Here is a 22141-nt window from a genome sequence, read left to right on the forward strand (position 1 = left end):
AAGAATAAGGAAACTATCTCTTAAAGACTACCAATAATTAACCATATGCAAATTTGCACTGTGAAGAAGCAGCATTTTGCTCTTAATTGGTACCAGAGAAGTCCAATCAGAGCAAATGGTATCCTAGAAAGCGGCTCAACATCATCACTTCAAGTATTTAATAAACAAACTTCAAACATTTAAAAAAAATATTTTTAAATTTGACACATCTTAAAAATTATAAACATGTGCTTAATGTAAAATGGTAAGTAAAATAAATGGTAATGTAAAATAAAATTGATCACACTAAGTGATAGGTTAAAAATCTTCCTTCAAGTTTGCAATGGCTAACAAAATAACTAAATGGTGAACTGATTTTACTTGCATTAATTTTTATTATGCTCCTCAAAGTTGTGTAAAACTGCTATAAAATCCTTCAGATGTTCAAAGGAAAGTAAATGAAAATTCCCATTATATATAAATAAATTATATTACTTTCCCATATGCAAATTATAGCAATAATTAACCCCTAGGGTACGGACTTATTTGAGAAAATGTTTGCATCTGGAATGGATATAAATTTTGGTTGCGATTCATTAATAGCTACTTCACTATCAGGAGTATAAAGGTATTAAAATTTATTATTTAGGTAGTCCACTATATTTCTAATCTTTCTTATTCTGTCATCTTTATTTTCCTTTTCATTATCCGTAAAATGTAGAAAGCTTGAAATATCAAAAAACCTATTGTGTGGCACAGTGCTGGCAAAAATTGGAGTACTTATTGCATATCTTTTTGATCAATTCATATGCATTTTTGGCATGTTTATTTCTGACATAAAGATGCATAATGCAATATAAGCTTTCATTTCATCAGAAGTTACAGGAAACCATCTTTGGTTTTTTTTTTTTTTTTTTCCACACACCCTTCTTTTTCTTGTCTATTATTCATATCTATTCGTCTCTTCAACTATATTGTCCCAAAAATCTTCATTCAAGACTTCTTTCAAAACACCTAAAGGCATAGGATTACCACTTAGTCTACACAGGCTCAAAGGATTAATTCCAGATATTTCAGAAAAACTTTTTATATCGGCTACATTTTCTTCTTCTTCCCAAAACCATTCCTCTGATAAGGATTTACTATCACTGCTCGATAGACGTCTTGTGCGTCTTCAAATCCTTGGTTTTATATTACAATTGTCATCATTTTTTGGTTCACAAGAAGATTCACTATCACTGCTCGATAGATGTCTTGTGCATCTTAGAAACCTTGATATTATATTACAATTGTCATCATTTTCTAGTTCAATCACCTTCGCTTTGTATTTCATGGTAATTGTCAATTTCAGGATCACTAAACAATTCTTCTTTAGATTTCTCAGAGTCACTTTTGCTATCACTATCATAAAATATATTTCTTGTTTTTGACATAATGGGGCAGTCTATCACAAATAATGTTCACCGAAATACTGTAATTGCCTCTTCTATTATGACTGGTACAAACTACTATGAAATGAGCAGAATTGTGCCTAACCTCAAATAACGTTTTAGACACGTTATCCGCTCCTAGGGAAAACAAGTGAATGACGTCTCTCAGACGTCAAATGTACCCAAGAGTTTAATTTTTGGTTTGACGTCTTAGACACTTCATCCGCTCCTAGGGGGGAAAAAGTGAATGACATGTCTCAGACGACAAATGTACCCAAGGGGTTAAAAACAATACACTGAACAATGTTACATATCACATTGAATAATTTTATAAAAATACACACTGAATATTTAAACTGTCAGTAAAATAATATTATGGAGAGTCACAATGATTAATATATTCTAAGCAATTAGATCTAATTGCCCATAATAAACATAACATGCAAAATTAATTCCAAAACCATAATTATTGAGATAATTGAAAAAACATAAGCTTCATACCATCGTTAGGATGTCTTATAGTGAATTCTTGACCTCTGACTTGATTCATAACTTCATATATTACATCTGGAATTTTGGGTTCTGTTGAGAAAAGTAAAATATATTTACATGCTGATGCATGCATACATAGTAATATTTTTTTTTCAAACTTAATATGCATATTAAAATGAAGAAACAAAATAAATAAATAAAATAAAAAATCCTATACTCAAAACAGCATAAAGGTTCACATACTTTTTGGGGGGACAAAATGTCTGAATACTATTACTAGAGAAGAAAACTGGCATAATTTAAAAATTTGTAATTTTTGAAGAAAAATAATATTAGTTTCATTTTGGTATGGAAAAATACCTCATACTTGATTAGCTTCAAGAAGTCAATTATATTGTTTCCAAAATTAGAAATGTATTCACCTCAAGCTGTTCCATACCATTGTTCTCAACCTTAAATTCTAAGCAACTACTTTACACAACATAAAGCAAGCTTTAATTCTTTAATAAGTTCCAATTAATTTTATTGGGATAGATTAGTGATTCCTAAGCTTTTTCTTGCTTCTACCTCTTTCAAAAGAATGATTTTCTTCATCCATCCCCTTTAATATCTGGCACAAAATTGCTTAACACTTTAAGTACTGAATTATTTGAAGATTTTCATGCCCATGGGATGGAACAAAATAAAAATATTTATATAGAACAAGAAGCTATTTCCCAATTCATTGTCGTTTTCATCATTTTCACTATCCAATTCACTATAATCACTGTTATCATACAGCTCTAATTCTACTTCATTGGAACTATCATTTTCGCAGTCACATAATGAATTTTTTATTTCAGACATTTTAGGATAGCATATCAAAAACACAGGGGTAATAATAAAGATAAGTGGAATTAACCTTATTTGCAATTGTAAGATGTCACAAACAAATGTCAAAGCAATTTTTTGCGATCAACACCCACTGGTGGGGCTGCCGCAAACATCAATGCCTGCTTCATAAATTCATATGGCGAGTCAGACTCGTCCACCATAACTTCACCCAAGTAAGCAGATGACAAGTCTCACTCGTTAAATGTACCCAAGGGGTTAATTTGATTCTCAAATCACTTTATTAAAAAATATTCAACCTGTTCCTTGTTTTCTGCCGTAAATTATTGACTTAACTGAAGCCTGTTTTCTCTAGGCAAGAAATGGGAAAGGTGAATAAATATCAATTCAATAATAACTTTTAATTTCAGAATATTTCTTTCAGATGACTTAAAATTCCAGAATTTAGCATACCCATGTATCTTGAATAAGATTTGTGCTTGAATGTTACCTTTCAATGCAATTACATCTCTTTGCATAATAATATCAAGATCAGATATATTGCTGTTCAGCATTCTATGAACCCTGCTGGCACATTCAAATTTTCAATGTCCAGGAAGTGAACATTAAAATCTTCTTTTAAATTTTGCTAGTAGCTTGTATAAAAATTGTATAACTTCCAAAGAAACACAAATATGAGCAATGACAAACAATTGTACTAAGTTGTCAAAGTAATGGAATTCTTTCAGATTTAGTGTCATGTAAACAAGTTCAATTTTAGAATCAAAACCAAAAAGTTTTCAATGAGCTTGATAGCTCTTCCTTTGTGTGGCATTGATTAGTGAATATATATTAGCCAAATAGAATTTGTGTTTTTTTTTTAAATTTTATTAAATGTGCCCCGTAATGTTGTAGATATAAATAAGTCAGTTTTAGAATGAAAACCAAAGATAATCACTCTACCTCCAATCAGACTGATCATATCTTCCTTGCAGTTTGTTCTGTGTGGTGTTGAACAATGAATATATATCTGCCTAGTAGAATACATGTTTTGAATTTTATTACTAAAGGTCTGTCAACTTAAAAAAATCCATAACAACATTAAAAATGTCAATTAAAATGCCACAAACAGTTATCCTTGGAAATCCAGTGTACCTACAAGTGAAGAAGCAATTATTGTTGTATATTTCTTCGTGGCGGTCACACAGTTGTGCAAAAAGACAGTCATTCAGAGCTTTAACTTTGATAGTATTTACTGCTTTGATACAAAACTATAAAATAGTATTAAGCTCTTCCTGAATAGTTTTCGCAACTAAATGTTGTCTGTGCAAAACACAGTAAACAGTTCAAATGCTATGGACCTTGTTTTTGCAATACACTAAAACATCTTGATATTTTCCAACTATTGCTATTCCAACTATTCCAACCATCACATGAAGTTGTAATGAAATAGGACAGAAGAACATCATAATGGAAGGAAATCTTTTCAAAGGAATGAAATTTGTTATCTCCTTTTATGTATGCTTTGAAAAGCTCTTGGGGGGGGAATCCTCACTTTTTTTAGCAACATTGTAATACAGTGTTGCTAAAATGCAGAATGAACATAGATAATTGAATCGCTCTTCCTTCCAAAAGCTGATTCATTTAGCCATATAGCAAATTTACTAACCCTTAATTCAAAGATAAGTTGTTGTTCAATAGTTTTGGTCATTTCATCTATGTCATGTTGAACTATATTGCTACTTAGCAGCAAACTTTGTAAAATTGGATCTGAAAACATTTTTATATCTATAGTTACTACTTCTTGAACTACCGAAAATAATAATTTTCACCAACTGAATGCGAGTATTCTCCTTTGTAATTAAATATGAAATGTCATATGAAGTTTCTGGGTTTCATTCATCATTTTTAAACATTGATGGTGTCAAATATGATGCAATTTTTCATTTTAAGAACATTAAAATTTTATCTTTGATAATTTTATCAAAATTTTATAAAATTTATCATTTACATAAAGTATTCCAAATTACACCCTCTTTAATCTGTATGCATTCTTGTTAAATGATCTTTCATTGCACCATTATGAAAAGTTTTTTCACAAATGAGACATAAAAGTACTTCTATGTTTCTCTAGGATGAACTAAAGCTAAGCATTAACTATTCTTCAGGATATTAGCAGCATTTTCTTTTATCATGTGACATCATTAATTTTTGAGAATATATACATTAAAATGACAACATTAAAAAACAGAAGTATTAAGATTGACTTAGCATTCTTACAAAGATATGAAAGTTCACACAAAAAAGCTCAGAGCTAAAAGTACAGCATGAATATAATTATATCACAGTTCTCTGATTGCTGGTAACTTTCTACTGTGTATTCCAATTTCTTGATTAGCAATTTCCACATTGATGCATTAACATGGTGTAAAGGTTTTTTCTCCTATGGTATGCAGGTGTAGCAGCAATTTGTTTGAATTGTTCTTGTCAAATACAGAGTGAATACTTACATACTGAAGACATAATTACCATCTGAGCATGACTTCTGTTAAGAAATTTCAATGCATTCTTTCACCCCAGCATGGGTGAAAGAATAAACATAGATTTTGCAGTGGCTCATTAGTTTTGCATTCTTAAAATTTTTTGATTGTGTTTTCTTGTTCCCGAGTTTAATTTTTTTATATACTGCACTCATGGTTTAAAAAATTTATATTTTAAAAGATAGTTATTGATTTAAAAAATATATTAAATAATATTTTAACATTAAATAATTTCCTGATATTCATTATGATTTCTTTTGTACTACATGATGCAGCTTTATATTAGTAAACAATTAGTCAGTAATAGTTTTTTTTTTGTGTGTGTGTGTGCACAATCAACAATATCTTGATTATGATGATCAGTTACTAATGCATATTTGGTTATCAACCTCCAATGGGTCTATGCTGATCCCGTATAGAATCTCTAGAAATATAAAAGGCATTCTCGGTTTTTGGATATTAATTGGCCATGATATTAGCTACTCCAGCTTGGGTTTTAAAAAATTGTATGCATTGCAAACATATTTTATTACTTTATTGATATAAATCTTCCATTGTGATATAAATTATAGAGTACCAATCATAGTTAGTTCTAATAAGCATGGACATATTCATATCATGCATACAACATAATATTTTATTTCAAGTTTAGATGCTCTATGGTTTTATTACATTGCCAGCAGATTTCCCTTAGTGCCCTCCTGTTCTATCTTATACTTTCCAACTCCTTTTACTTGTTTACTATGGAAATATATAAATTAAAAATGTAAAAAAAAAAAAAAAAAAAAAAAAAAGGGAAAAAAAAGATCTATTTTGAATTAGGTTAAATCATGATTTAATATCCTCATTACAGTACAACACTCTTTCCTTTATTTTTCAGCAACCCCACAGTTTACATTTTATGATTACACAAATGGCTGTAAAATAATGAATAGAACATATGCACCATGTGTAGGCTTAAAGACAGAAAGAAGGTCATTCATTTGAATCAAAATAAAGCTTCTTACCATCTCCATAAAAAATCATTAATATATAATGATAAGTACCAAGACTTAGATCTGAAAAAAGAAAATACAATAAATTTTTTGGAAAACATTTTACTCCTTTTAAAAAATAAAGAAACACGGTACATATTCTAAGAGATTTTTAAGATTTTATTATTATGATGCAAGTTAATTTAACAACTTTCTATAAGTTTTATCATTTTGATTTTTTTTAACATTGAAAAACACTATTCTGTTACTTTATATATCAAGATCAGATGTCTATGAAAACTTTACACAAAAAATAAAATCATAGTATCAAAGTTATTGTTCTTCCTTTTTTAAACACACAAAAAAGAACAACTGAAATTTCTTCAATTACCTTTTACAAATATTATCAGCATTCTTCCATTTTTCATTTAATTAGCAAACATGCTTGAATTAATTCAAGGATCAATGGATCTCATGACTTTTAGTAATAAAGTAGTAATAAAAGCAATAAAATAAAATTTCTTAAATGCAGTAAAATGTCTCCATCTCCCTTCCCTCAAAAAATGTAATATGAAATTTTCATGATTACAGTTTAATGTTAACTTACAAGACGTTAAACTGTAATTTTTCAAAACATTTACAAAATTTTTAAAATTTGAAAAGTATAAAAATCTAATAATTTTAAAAGTTACTACACATTTTAACACTTTAAACAGTTTTAAAAAGCTACAGTCATGACTAAACAAGTTTAAGACTTACCCTCCCCCCACTCAAGAATTCAAGACAGAAAACATAAAATAATATAGTTAAAAAAAAAAGGCTACAGTACAAAGTAAGGGGAGAAAAATTATGATATTATTTTATAACAAATTATTGCTGCAAACAGACTTATGCACCTATAAATAAGGAAAAAACTTTATTATTCAAGATACAGCCATGCATTTGATGTGAGGCTTGTGACAAATATTTACATGAAGAGGTTTTACTTTACTAAGACACAAATGAATAAAACTATTTAATGCTGGCTGCATGGAGGTTTTATAATTTTCCTTATGTGTAACAAATATTTGAGTCAGTTTCCTTTAGAAAGCTCTTTACAAAGTCATTCTTTATGCTTAAGCAGATAGGCCTTGTGTGCTTTCTAATTAATTTTCGTATGGTGGCTATAATACTGTTTTTAGAAAGATACAGTCTTTTAGAGCAGTCCTAAACAAGAGAAACTCACACTGCTGAATAAAGACAATATTGTTTTTTAGAAAGATACAGTCCTTTAGAGCAATCCTAAACAAGAGAAACTCACACTGCTGATTAACCTTTTCGCGATGGCGCAACTTTGTTTAAGACGCTCGTGTGGGACGGAAGAGAATCGAAGGCAGTCACCGTACAGGACGGAGGTTTTGCATCACTAAGCCTAATTTTATAACAAAAATCAGGAAAACAGTTTTGCTTCTAGCATTGTAATTTTTGGTATCATTTTAGATTATTATTTGAGCTCTTATATATGTTAAAATCAGCCCTTAAAACATTTTTTTCTTTATTTTACATGAAAATATACTTAAAAAATTGCTTACCTTCTAAAATAATTTTCAGAAGCGCTATTCAAATTATTCCAAAGTTTTAACTGATAAAATACATCAATAAAGTTTAAAATAAATAAAAAGAACACAATAAAGACTATTTACAGTAATAAGTAACAAAATTTAAAATGAAAACAAGTGTGGTAAATCTCGAAGCACAGAGAAGTATCACTTTGTAACTCTTAGAAAAAGTATCACTTTTTAACTCTTTAGAAAATGAATCAGTATTCTCATTTGCATTAGTAAATGGTTCACTAACAATACGAGGGTATTCTTACTCTGATAAATAGCGCCTTCCCGCCATAATAGACTGGAGATGAGGCTTTTCTAAATAAAAAAAGAAGGAACGGAAATATATCTGACCAAAACTGATGTATTGACTGTACATTGAGAAAAGAGTAGCAATAAAAGAAAAAAAAAGGATACTGTATTGTTATTGGGGAATAGATCCAGAAATGTATGAATGTCTGATGTATGTGCATATATGTTCATAAGTATTGTGAGGGTGACGTCTCATCATCAGACAGAGATCACACTCACGATTCAAAGTATCAGGTTTTATTCCTGTTTATAGAAGAAAAGATAAACAGAATGAGTATGTACAAATGGATTAAATATGTTTAGGAGAGTAATTACAACACTGGTTCCAGTATGGAGATGTAAAAAGTCACAGCTGACCACCTACGTGCGGTCACTTTAGATAAGTTCCAAGTCCGATCGCCTACGCGAGACCAGTAAGCGTCTAGTTGTAGCTCCTTCGCGAGCGTTCTGTTGGACCGCTTCTCGCGGACTTCTCGATCCAACTGAAGTTGTGTCTACCTGGAGAGTTCCTACAGAGTAGAGGTAGATAGCGACATCTGGTGATTCATTGAGGCACGATTCCCATATTATATACACACACATTTGTACTTACATATATACAGTCAAAAGTCTTTAATTCGGACTCGTCGGGACTTCGGCGATTCCGGAATATCGATTTTTCCGGATTATAGATCATCAGTTTAAATCTGGTAAGATGGCATGCAGAAATTATAAAATTAAAAATATGAAACCGTGATTTATACAATAACGAGCAATTATGATCTAAAGGGTATCAAAATTTACAAAAAAAGAAGCTTAATATTTATTTGTTTACTTTATTAAACATTTCTTTCAACGCGCGTATGCGTAAAGCATATCTTACGCATAGTCGAAATTAGAAAATTGCAACCAGAAAACTATTTGATTTGTATTCGTGATATTTATAATGACGAGGAATTTGATTTAAATCATATCAAAGACGGAGTACATCGTGATTAAATACTACATTTAGTAAGGAATTATAAGCCAAATAAAATAAAAACACCTGCCCTAAAGATAACGATAGTGCTGACAGATCAACTTCCAGTTCATTGTGCGCTGCGACGTCCCTCCCCCCGCGCGCAGAGCAGCGTGAAATTGATAAACAGATTTCGGAACGGTTATATAAACAAAAGATATGCCTTTATCCATTTTTTATAGCAATTCGTTTTTTTGTTTGATGGACATCGAAGCATACTTTCGTTTTCTAGATCCTTTGGGAGCTCCAACATCGGAAATTCTATTTGACATAATCGAAAGTTCAAGCTTACTTTTATAAAATTGCTCTTACAGTCTGCAAAAAATAATAAGCCGGATCCAATTCGAAGATTAAGGAACAATGCAATCATCAACATTAACTGAAATAGATAATTAGATAATTTTAGCTTATACCGTCCGTTTTACATTAAACGTGCACGCCAAAACGTATTCTGCGCTTGCGCAGACACATATGCGCAGTCGTAAATGTCTTGCGTGCACGCATAAAACGCCTATGCGCATGCGTCAACGTGGTGCATGCGCAGAAGGATTTTAGCTTTGAGGTCCGGATTATGGGTGTCCGAATTACTGACTTTTGACTGTATATACATGCATATATCAACACATACATATATGCAGACACACAATTTCTTTATCTGGTCCTGATAACAGAACAGTACCGGAATAAGTGCACACATTACAGAAAGTGACAGAAGAGTCTTGCTGCATGTGACATGTTTCACAGACCATTCACAACCAAGAGGTTGTGTTAATGCTGTGTTTTACATTTCAAAATTTCATTAGTATTTTTACATAAGAAGATAAAATATATTCTGTAGATGTTAACTGAAGCACAAAATAAGTTTCATATTGATTTTTATATTTTCTTTTTGGCAAGGAATGAGATGCTAATATTTTAATAACACTGACAGTAGAATAGGGTTTGGTCTGATAGTACAATAGGGTCTAATTTTTCAAATAATTTATCTATTTTTAAGCAATAAAAACATTCAAGTACCAATCTTGAGATTCTTCATTTCAGCTAAGACTTTTAAGGCAGCAGCTCTACATTTATTCCACCTTGTTGATCTTGAAAGTGTTGCTAAAAGTGCATTCATTGTATGCAGATTAGGCTTCACACCATCAGAGGACATATGGCTTAATATATGCTATAAAAATAAAATAATTTTATGAAAATTATAGGGACAGAGTACAAAAAATTCCCAAGCATTTTACAATAAAATTCACAACTATAACATTTAAATTTGTGACATAATTTCAAAGCAACTTTATAAGCTAAATAGAAAGAAAGAAATATAAATAAAGCATACTGCATTTAAGTACTTAAATCTCAGTTTTTCTAAAAGGCTAAATTAAAAAAGAAAACAAATTATAAACAAACCATTGCATATTCCCACCGAGTATCTCCACCTTCTTGAAGAAGTGGTACAACAGTTAACAAACCATTATAAGCCTCAACAGTACCTAAAATAAATAAATAAATAAAAAATAAAAATAAACAGCCATCAACATTAGACAGAGCAAATTAACATTGTTGTTGTCTTGTTGGACTTCTGAAGCTGGAGAGAGGTTGGACTTCTATTTCCCAACAATAATTTTAAGGGAGAGCACCTGGAGATCTCCCACCAATCCACACGAAAGAATTTTTGGCTTGCCGCATATTTAGAGTGCCACCATGCCGCATTGACATTATACATTTACAAGCATCCACGTCTTACCCGGAATTCGAATCCGAGCCCTTCAGTACTGTAGTAAGCTTCCCTAACCACTATACCGTCTGAGCGAAAAAAACATTACCTACATCAATTAAAAATATTGTAAGTAAAGTTGTAAGAACAATACAAAAAAGACCAATTTTGGTCAAAAATTTTTTGCACAATGTGCTGCAAAATTAAGGAAATGAGAAGATGAATTGTAGTCAGCTCACCAAAAAGTTACCAAAAGCTATATTTTCGGAAATTTTAACACATGTATTAAAAAAGTAATCAAATTGAATGAGGTACTATATTAGGTTATATGCGAAATAAAAAGTAAATTATAAAACACAGTAAAATACTAATCGATGGAACAAGTTAAAGGCAAAAAATAAAACACAGTAAAATACTAATTGATGGAATAAGTTAAAGGCAAAAAATATATTAGAATTGAAAATTAAATTAATTTAATGGTAAATTAGCCCAATTCGAGGTCCATTCTGGCTTAATTTGAAAATATTTTATAAATTATACATCTCACACCTATACTAACAACTATAATATTGTAGTATACTAGTAATCAAAAATGAATGACAGTGCTATAAATATCACCAATTAATAAAGTAATCCCATAGAAAACTTTATAAATATATTTCGATGCATTTGAGAAATGCGTCTTTGAAGATGAAGCATAGCAATTATAAAAAATATCATAGTTAAGGGGGGGAGTTATGAGATATAAGACTGCATTCTATAGAAGTTCTACTAAAGGAACTGTCTCCTTCTGCATTTTTGATATATTCAAAATCATGCAATATTTCAACACTATATTCCACAATCCATCAAAACACAACTCTCTAAATGTGTTACATAATTAAAATAATGTGAAGATGCAACATACAAAAGTTATAATTAGTATTTATACCTTTTCTAATTCGAAAGATAAGCTTTTTGCAGAAATATAATGCTTTAATTCCAAACTGAACTTAACTTCCAGGAAATAGGACAAATACAAAATTTTATGCTTGTGTTTGGCTGCTTGGTTATTTAGTGCTTTGACATTAGAACTTAAAGAATATTTGTACCAAATGCAGTTAAATATACAGTATTTATATAAACATGATGCAAATAATAAAAATAGTCGAATTTTTCTTCAAACTTTTCATGCATATATATACATGAAAGAGATATGAAAGAGGTTTCATACAAAATTTTGGTAAAAGCATAAAAACTTTTCTCTGTAACTAAATTAGATCAGTGTAACTAAATCAAGCACTTAAAAATATGTTTTTCTGTTTCATGATTTTAACCACTAGGTGTATAAAAATAGTAAGATACAATTATCTAAATGTTTGAAAATTTATTAAAGGTCCATATATTTAAAAAACTGCATAAGTTTTTGAGGTAAATAAAATTTTAACCCTTTCACCTAAATTTTAACCTGTAATGCAGATGTGCAAGTACAAAGTACATTCATTTCCTGGCTGAAACATCAGCACAACTGAACTTTTTCTCGTTCACTCCCACCTATCATGTATTTCTGTTAGAGTTTCGGAAATCTCTAGCACAAGATGGTATCATGTCCGTAGGATTTGAGATACACATATTTTCTACTCAAAAAGAGACAAAGATGACTCACATTCACTTGGATTTTGATTACATAAATCTAAGGTGAAAGGCACACATGGAATTTATTGATAGATGTTAAAATGTTATGGGAGTTTTTTTCTTTCTTTCTTTTTGCTAAAAACATTAGATGTTTCTTTAAATGCAAACATGATATTCATTGATAAATGTTATTTTATTTATTTATTTTGCTAAAATATTTGGTGTTAGGCTTTGCAGTCCAGTTCCTAATCAAGAATTATACCTTGTGTATATTACACGTTTTTGTTTTTGATTGTTAAAAAGTCGGTCAAAAATGTTTAACAAATTATATGAATCTAAACTAGGTTATATCTTTTACATCTATTAATTAAACATTTAATTATTATAAAGAAAGCTGTTTACAATTTATACACTAACCTTTTAGTTCTTTACTTCTCATTTCTTCATATAAAGTCTCAGCTCGAACAGCATTCCGGAACTTAAAAAAAAAAAAATTTTCATTAAAACTGTACTAATTTATGTAAAATCTAAGTTAATCTTCTGACAACTGTTTCTGGTTATATATTTCATATATCATGAAATGAATTGTATTATGCTTTCTTTGCTGTCTCTCAGACATGAGATTTATAATTAGTTTATCTTCAGCAAATTAAAGTAGTAAAATTATTACTACTGCTATTATTATTAATTTCTAAATTATATTCTGTTTTTCAACATCAAATTTCTATTTGCATTAAAACTAACAGATGTTCTGCACATATTATTGAACTATTTATATCAGATACTATGCATAAAAGTTACAGAAATTATACATTAATATACAGTACAAAGTCCGAGATCTGGACTCGTTGGGACTTCAGCGATTCCGGATTTGGGATTTTTCCGGATATCAGATCATCAGCTTAAATATAGTAAAATGGCATGTACAAATTATAAAATTAAAAATATGAAATTGTGATTTATTAAATAATGAAGCATCTATGATCTAAAGGGTATAAAAATTTTAAAACAAAAAGTTTAATATTTATTTTATTAAACATTACTTTAATGTAAATAAACATTAATGTTAATTGTTTAAGTTTCTTTCTTCTCTTCTCTTCTCTTTTTTTTTTTTTTTTTGTTGCTAATACTTTTTCTTTAATTCTATAGACAGACATAATTTCTCGTTCAGTTATAAAGTTCCACTGTTCAAGTCTTGGAATTACTGCTTCGAGAATTCCAACTAACTTGTCAATCAAATTTTTTTTTTTGTTTTCAATAATCTCTCTGTCACCTTCTTCCCTACTGGTAGCGGTATTTTCTGGATCTAAAACCATACTACAGATTTCGCTGTCTGTCAATTGACTGTGATTGGAGCATTACCATTGCAATGAAAAAATTCTGTTATATTACCTTTATTTATTACTATCTCTCCACATTTCTTTACAAAATCCATTAACGGAAAAACTTTAACAGCAGTCTGAAATATCCTAAAACCTTCAAATTCATCTTCACCCTCCTCACCAAGAAATTTGGTAACTAGCTGTAAATATCCCAAGCATTTTTTTAAGCACAGCATCTGAAGGCACATCCTCCCAAGATATTGTGAATGGAAATATCTTGGGAACAGATTTTATGCTAAAATATTTTTTAAATTCTTGAATTGTCTTGCCATTATTCAAAAAATCATAAAGAATTTAAAAAAACTACTTTATATTTGCATTTCAGCGCATGCACTATTCAGATATCCATAGGCTGAATGATAGATGTACAGCTTGAAGGGAAGAATAATATGGGTACATTATCTTTCTCTAAAACTCCAAGTGAAGTACAAGTTGAACAGTTATCTACAATCAGAAGAATTTTTGCGACACCAGGTAAACCAAGTTCTAAATTAAGTTATAAATAAGTCCTAAATTTTTGCCGCCCTTATGATCCCAGTGCTTTCCCTAAATTCTAAAAATTTTACCATCCCTTAATTTTATTCTTCTCTAAATTCCAAAAATTTTGTCTTCCCTAAATTCTACCATTCGGTGCATTATATGAGCGCTGGCACCAGATCTAGGTTTATGTGAATAAAAAATCAGTTATTCTTAATTCAAATAGCACTAAATCTAATCTTTTGGCCTACGAGTATCATTAAATTTTTTTTTTTTTTTTTTTTGCACCTGGAAAGAAATTTTTATTAAATGTTTCCTCATCGACATTTGGTGGAACTTAAATCTGTAATTATCGCCAAGTGTGATTTCAACATAAAAGATTTCCATACTCTTTGTTATGTGTTGATAAGCATACAATGATGAAAGCAAAATATAATAAATAATGATTCACCAAGATCACATCAGGGATATAAAATGTTAGTAGTTGTAAAATCTACGATGTTTCTATGTAGAATGTTTTGATTTGAGATGTATGCCAAGCAGATATGCAGATACGGAGCAAAATTTTTTATCACACAAATTTATGTTAAAATGATTGTTTCTTTAATAACACGATATTTTATTTAGTGCCAAAGTGAAATTAAGAATCAGATTCTCCACGTTTTATTATGGGGTAAAAATCAAGTGTGCATGCATAAAGCATAAGAAAAATTCCTAAAACAATTTTCGTTGGTGGCTTTAAGGTCCGGATTTTAGATCATTCTAGATTTCGGAGTTTGTACTGTATAATACAAAAATGCCAACATATTATATAATATGATAATACAAAATCTAAGTATTATACAGTCAAAAGTCGTTAATTCGGACACCCATAATCCGGACCTCAAAGCTAAAAACTTTCTATGCATGCGCCGCGTTGACACATGCGCATAGGCATTTACGCGTGCGCGTAAGACCTTTTACTACTGCGCATATGCATGTGCGCAAGCGCAGAATACGTTTTTGTGTGCGCGTTTGATGTATAACGGACGGTATAAGCTAAAATTATCTAATTATCTATTTCAGTTAATGTTGATGATTGCGCTGTTCCTTAATCTTCGAATGGGATCCGGCTTATTATTTTTTGCAGACTGTAAGAGCAATATTATAAAAGTAAACTTGAACTTTCGATTATGTCAAATAGAATTTCCGATTCTGGAGCTCCCAAAGGATCGTACAAAATGAAAGTATGTTTCGATGTCCATCAAACAAAAAGTGGAATTGCTGCAAAAAATGGATAAAGACATGAAGAAGGTGAGTGAAAACGAAAAAATTTCGATTGACAAGTTAGTCTGTATTCTCGGCACAGCAATTAACGGGACTTGAACAGCGAAACTTTGTAACTGAACAAGAAATTATGTCTGTTTATAGAATTAAAGAGAAAGTATTATCACATAAAATGAAGCAACTTAAACAACTTACATTGAAAGAAATGTTTAATAAAGTAAACAAATAAATATTAAGCTTTTTTATTGTAAATTTTGATACCCTTTAGATCATAATTGTTCTTTATTTCATAAATTACGGTTTCATATTTTTAATTTTAGAATTTCTGCATGCCATCTTACGAGATTTAAACTGATGATCTATAATCCGGAAAAATTGATAATCCGGAATCGCCGAAGTCCCGACGAGTCTGGATTAATGACTTTTGACTGTATTATAAAATGCCAACAGCTTATTAACAATAAGAATTTATTTGAGAATGCAAATAATTCTGTAAACAAAGAATTAAGTCACTAGGTTTACTGCAACTGATTAAACACAGCACTTCATTAAGGAAGTGATCAATATCTTGATGATATTCTAGAATTTTTTAGATTTTTATTTTCATTTCATGTATACCAAATTAATAAATGATTAACAGGTATGGAATCATGAACTGAATTAATAATTATTTTGAATTGCCTCTATTTACAGTATTAATTCCTTCATGATGTAGGTTCTTTATAAGGTTCTAGGTAACAAAATGTTACCCAAAATACTAAATGTTAACAAAATGTGTCATATTAATATCTTGAGAAGTTCATAAAAAAAGAACACAGAAAATTAATCTCAGGATACAGATACTAGGAGTATTTAATTCAACAAAAATGTCTTCAGAAAAACAAAAGTGGCTTTACTTTTGAAGCCCCTGCAATAATTGCACTATAGGCTTTGCCATCTTTTTCCATTTCTTGAAATAACATTTCTGCCATTCCTTTTGCACTGTAAATAAGATTTAGAATTAAATATTATATTATACAAATAATAATATAAATTGCATTTCAGATCCCTACAGAAATATTTGAAGCAATCTTCATTACTTAACATTACAAACTGCACATGAATCTTGATTGCAGGTTTGAATACAAATTTTAATATATCATTCTCTCAAATTATTACCTGTCTGTAAATCTTTTGGGCTAAATCTGTCTAAACCTCATCCTAGTTTTGATTAAAAGCATCCTAGAGGAATGGAATGTGAGGGAATTTTAATCCTCCTGACCCTAAAGTATTCCAGACCTACAAATTTTAAATATCCCCATTTGGGTGGGGAACATCACCACTAAGAATATACTATTTATGTCTAGGATCTTAACCCATTAGGGCAGAAGCCAACATCTGCTAGTCACTATACGAATTAAAATGGCATATAATTTAAATTGCCACATTAAACAAACTAAAATTGAATATATGTTAAATTTCGTTAATTATTGAAAAATTTGCATTCTCCTTTGCATCTACAAAAGGCTGAAAATGATGAAAAGTGCAGTACTATTTAATCCTATGTAGAAGCCAGAGCTATACATCATCCTGATGTGGCTATTCATATGGTTATCATCCTGGAAGTCAGACTGATGTGATTATCCACATGGCTACCATCCTGATATGGTTATCATCTTGACAGCAGTTGTGGTTCTTTCCATGGTGGTGCCATGTTGCAATTCACAGTATGCTGATATGGATTTAGTTGTTCAAGACAAGAATGGCAATAACAGTCATTTAGAACGAGAGTTTCCAGTTCAGGCTGTATTTACGGTGAAGCACTTCATCAACTTGAAGTCAAGCACCTGACAACAGATCTAATGCCAAGTAGGAAACAGATATGACGCAGCAATTATTATCTGTTATCTGATCTTCAGTTTTTCATACATCATAGGTTGACAAGCATTGTTTATCTATCCTTTTAAATTTACAAAAAGTGAAAGGAAAGTACTAATTAAAACTTTTTGTTATTTACTTACATGTAGTATTCTCCTTTGGTGCTCAAGATTCTACCAGACAGCAATCACTCTCAACATAAACTCCCACTAACAGAAAGACTATGGACCCAGGAAGTCCACTGGAGATGTGCAAAATTACTTTTCCCCTTGAAGTTATTGAAACTGCACATAGCTAATGAAAACTGTGAGCCCTAATATTCAAACTAAAAAATCAGATAAAACTAACTTTGAAATATGGAAGTTTCACATGAAAATGTTTTTAACCCAGTCAGAACTTTGGGAAGAAACTTCCAAAATTAACCAAGCCAAACTTGAAAAATGGGTCCAAAAATCAGTTTGGTTTATTTGATTACAGCAAAGCATTCAAAGGCTACCTGCCTGAGGGGAGGGATGTCTTTGTGGAGTGCCTAAGGGAAACTGGTTCATATACATGTTACACATAGGAAACACTATGAAAATGTCCATCTAGCCAACTCGTTAATGGGATTTGAACCTCAGAACTAAACCACCAACTTTATCACTCAGCTGCTGGTGGGTTCCCGAAAAGATAAGTAAGCTTTCGCAATTATTGCTCTCATCATGAAATTTCAGAGGTAGTGCACATAAAAAAGTGCAAATCTTTGTACAAAGTGTGGATGAAATTGCATGAAATTCATCAGTCGAAAAGTCCTGTAACTAAAGTAAGCCTTATGAAGCAACATATCTCAAAAAAGATGAATATGAATGAAACAAAGCTGGATTACTAAACTTTTTTCTGTGAAATTGTAGATAACTGGAGGAATTCCTAATTATTTTAATATTATGTAGCTTAACTGAAGAATTTGAAAGTTTCAGAATCATGATAGAATCTCATGATAAATTGCCACGACTGAAAATTACTGGAATACACTAAAAATCAGATTACTATAGGAATACAAAAGTTGCCAATTTAAAGCACAAGAAAATGTAACACTCAGGATGCATTAGTTACTAAATACCACAGGAAACTCTAAGAATGTGAAAACTTTAGGTGCTATAATTGCAAGAGTAAAAAGCACAAAGGGTCAGAATATAGATTTAGGGATCAGAATAATGATATAATTGCATAGGTATGGAATATAGATATAACTGCATAGCTTCAATTTAACAGTAACCCAAAATATTTTCTTTGGATTCAAGCAAAACATAAATTACAATATCTTAAATATACATTAAACACATAAATAACTTAGAAAATGAATGACAGTCATGTATGTTATGTAGATGTGAAATGGGCCAAAAATACTCTCAATGGGGAAATCTTTTAGTGGCTATGGTTTCAGGACATCTGATTTTTTTTTTTTTTTTTTTTTTTTTTTAAGTCATGCAAGAAAAGTATTGTAGCACTATCAAGTACTGAAACAAAATATGTAGCATTAATCTAAGTTTCAAAAGAAGTGATGCACTTGTGTTTGTCATTGAGGGAAAAATAGTAGAACCAACTGTGTTGTGTAAGATAATCAAAATACAAGGCGTATTCAGAAACTAAGTACCGTTTTGAAAAAAAAAAAAAAAAAAAAAAAAGAAAGTAAAACAATTTTTTCGAATTCAATTTTATTTTTACGTGAAAATACATGTCAAACTATTTTTCAACATAGCTTCCGCCAATGATCAAACACTTGTCATAGCGGGTGACCAGTTTTTGTATACCATCGTCAAAGAAACTTCCCGCCAGTTTCGATAACCACGACTCCACAGCATTTTTTGTGTCATCGATCCAAAGCGCTTGCCACCAAGCTCACGCTTCATGTGCAGGAACAAGTGATAGTCGGACGGCGCCAAGTCCGGGCTGTACGGCGGGTGATCAAACTGCTCCCAATGAAACTGTCCAATTAATGATTGAGTGACACCAGTATGGGGGCGAGCATTGTCATGGAGCAACATAATTCCTTTACTGAGCATTCCTCTTTGTTTGTTTTGAATGGCATGCCTTAGTTTTGTTAAAGTCTCACAATATCGTGCCGCATTAATGGTTTCACCTTTGGGAAGAAATTCAGTAGGCAAAACGCCTTTCCTATCCCAGAAGACAGTGCACATGATTTTTTGTGATGACATTGTCACTTTGAACTTTTGTTTTTTCGGAGAATGAGTGTGTCTCCACTCCATCGATTGTTGTTTCGATTCTGGTGTGAAATGAACACCCAAGTTTCATCACCTGTCACAATTTGTTTAAAAGGTTTTCTCCCTCATCATTGTACCACGTGAGAAATGTCAGGGCATTACCAAGTCGCTTTGTTTTGTGAACATCAGTGAGCATTTTTGGAACCCATCGGGTACACAGTTTGCGGTAATTCAAGCGGTCAGACACAATTTCGAACAAAACAGTACATGAAATTTGTGGAAATGCCTCTGAAAGAGTTGTCATTGTGAAGCATCTGTTCTCAAGAATTGCTTCATTAACTTTTCTTACCAAATCATCGGCGACAACAGAAGGCCGACCACTCCGAGCCTCGGTGTGAACATTTGTTCGACCTGCATTAAACATTCTTACCCATTGTCTCACCATTCCATCACTTATCGCGTATTCACCGTAAACTTCTGTCACTTGACGATAAATTTCGGCCAGTTTAACATTCCTCGCATTCAAAAATTTAATCACGGCACGAATCTCACAGTCAGTGGGAGAACTAATTGTCTTAAAAATTTTGAATGTGCACAGCAAACTGAAAACACAACATAGAGCAACCAAAATGGCGACAATTGAAAGTCAGTGAACAAGAAAGACTAGTGCGCATGCGCGGGATGCCCACCACAGCGCTGCGACGGCACTAGAATGAAATGGTACTTAGTTTCCGAATATGCTACGTACACAACCTTTAGTAAAAAATCCAATTCACCATTCTACAGCAAAACATACTGATGGTTCTTTTATTAAAGATTATTATAGCGATTTATATGACAAAAAGGAAAACAATATTAAGTAAGCATCTATAGAAGAAATGCTCACGGATATTTTAACAAAGAATTTTGGTAAAGTTAAACACAGAAAATGTATGAATCTACTAGGTCTACAATTTTAACTAATCAATGTAATCTTTTTAGTTTTATTTCCTTTTCAGCTGGATAAGGAAGAGTTTTGGGAAATTGGCAATCCCTTTGCATCTTCACAGTGCTGAAAACAATGAGAAGTGTTGTGCTCTATAATCCCATGTATAAGCCAAAGCTACATATCGTTCTGATGGGGGTATCTGTGTGATTATCATCTCGTAAGTAAGAATGATGTGGCTATTGCCTTTGTGGTCTACTTGATGTGCCTATGCATGAGGTTTTCAGTGTGGCTGTGGTTCTCCCTTATGGTGCGCCATCATGATGCATGGTTTGATGACGTGCATTTTGCAAGATAGAATGGCAATAGGAGTCTTTTAGAATGTGGGATTTCAGTCTAGGACGTGCATCAACTTGTAGTCAAGCGCCCAATCATGGGTATAATGCAAAGTATATCCAAAAGATACGATGCAGTAGTGAACACGTTAAATTATCACCAGTTATCTCATCTTGCTTTTTTCATATGCCATAGGTTAACAAGCATCGTTCAGCTATCCTGTTGAGTTTAAAGAAAGTGTAAAGAAAGTATCCATTAAAACACTTACATCCAGTATTCTCCTTTCGTGCTATAGATTCTACTGTGTTAACATCACTTTCAACACAAATTCCCCTAACATTAATACAGTAAAATTTTTTAAATAACGTCAGCTGTTCCTGAGAAAGAATCAAGAACAATATATTTTTTTAATTTATCATTTAAGCTTTTTCTTCTTTATTTTTCAAGATATTTAATCTTAAATACACTTGATTATTCTCATTTATAATTATAAAAATAAAATGCTTTGTTTATTAGAAATCTTTAATTTTAATCCAATATCTACTTTTAAAAACATACCAATTTCATTATTGCTACAGTGATAAATTTTATTATTAGAAAATACAAAGAAAACATACTTCCATTTTTCACTTTGTTTTTCATTTGGTCTTGCATAAAACCTCTCCTGCAAATAAAAGTTAAAAAAAATTATTAAATTTACTATAAACTTAAAAATTAAATTCTATATATCCTTTCTTTACTGAAACGAGTGATCACACACTGTTCATTTTATCTCCTGTAAAATGAATAATGCTCAACCAGATAAAAATGACTGAATGGCCATAGTAGAGAATTAGGAAAGTTATCATACCTGTGCTTACATTTGAAAGTGCAATAAGACACATCTTCTCACTCCAATACCCAAAAGTCTAAGCCTGTCACTCCAATACTCAAATGTCTAAGCCTGTCAAGTCAAAGATGAGGCATTATGTTACTCATTTCTTTCAGGCAATGAATTGTGGCAAAAATCACTTTGCGAATTCTCTAAGGAACACACACAAATTTGTAAGCTTCCTGCTTGAAAGCATTTCTGGCATTTTGATTACACTTGTTAAGAAATATTACTACCACACAACAATAAATAGAGTTTTGGTTTGGTTTATGTGATTACGGCAAAGCCTCGAGGGCTATCTGCTAAGAGGAGGGATGCCTTCATGGAGGTTTTTCTAGAGGAAAAGTGGCTTGTATACACATTACACATTGGAAAAGCCATTAA

At 31.2% G+C, this 22141-nt stretch overlaps 1 protein-coding gene across 1 annotated transcript in view; it reads right to left on the minus strand.

Moving 5' to 3' along the window:
* Window positions 1–22141, minus strand: part of LOC118200288 (small ribosomal subunit protein mS39) — a 90323-nt gene that overhangs the window by 40266 nt on the left and 27916 nt on the right. The window contains exons 9-15 of the mRNA XM_085821074.1: window positions 21504–21550; window positions 16464–16548; window positions 12860–12920; window positions 10522–10604; window positions 10138–10288; window positions 6259–6309; window positions 1911–1991 (exon numbers count right to left, since the gene is read on the minus strand). Of these exons, the coding sequence (XP_085677200.1) occupies window positions 1911–1991; window positions 6259–6309; window positions 10138–10288; window positions 10522–10604; window positions 12860–12920; window positions 16464–16548; window positions 21504–21550 (559 nt within the window). The remainder of the gene's footprint in view (window positions 1–1910; window positions 1992–6258; window positions 6310–10137; window positions 10289–10521; window positions 10605–12859; window positions 12921–16463; window positions 16549–21503; window positions 21551–22141) is intronic.

Source organism: Stegodyphus dumicola, chromosome 7 (genome assembly GCF_044657685.1).
Source record: "Stegodyphus dumicola isolate Sdum_Otavi_A_Nest chromosome 7, ASM4465768v1".
In the NCBI taxonomy this organism is placed as follows: Eukaryota; Metazoa; Arthropoda; class Arachnida; order Araneae; family Eresidae; genus Stegodyphus; species Stegodyphus dumicola.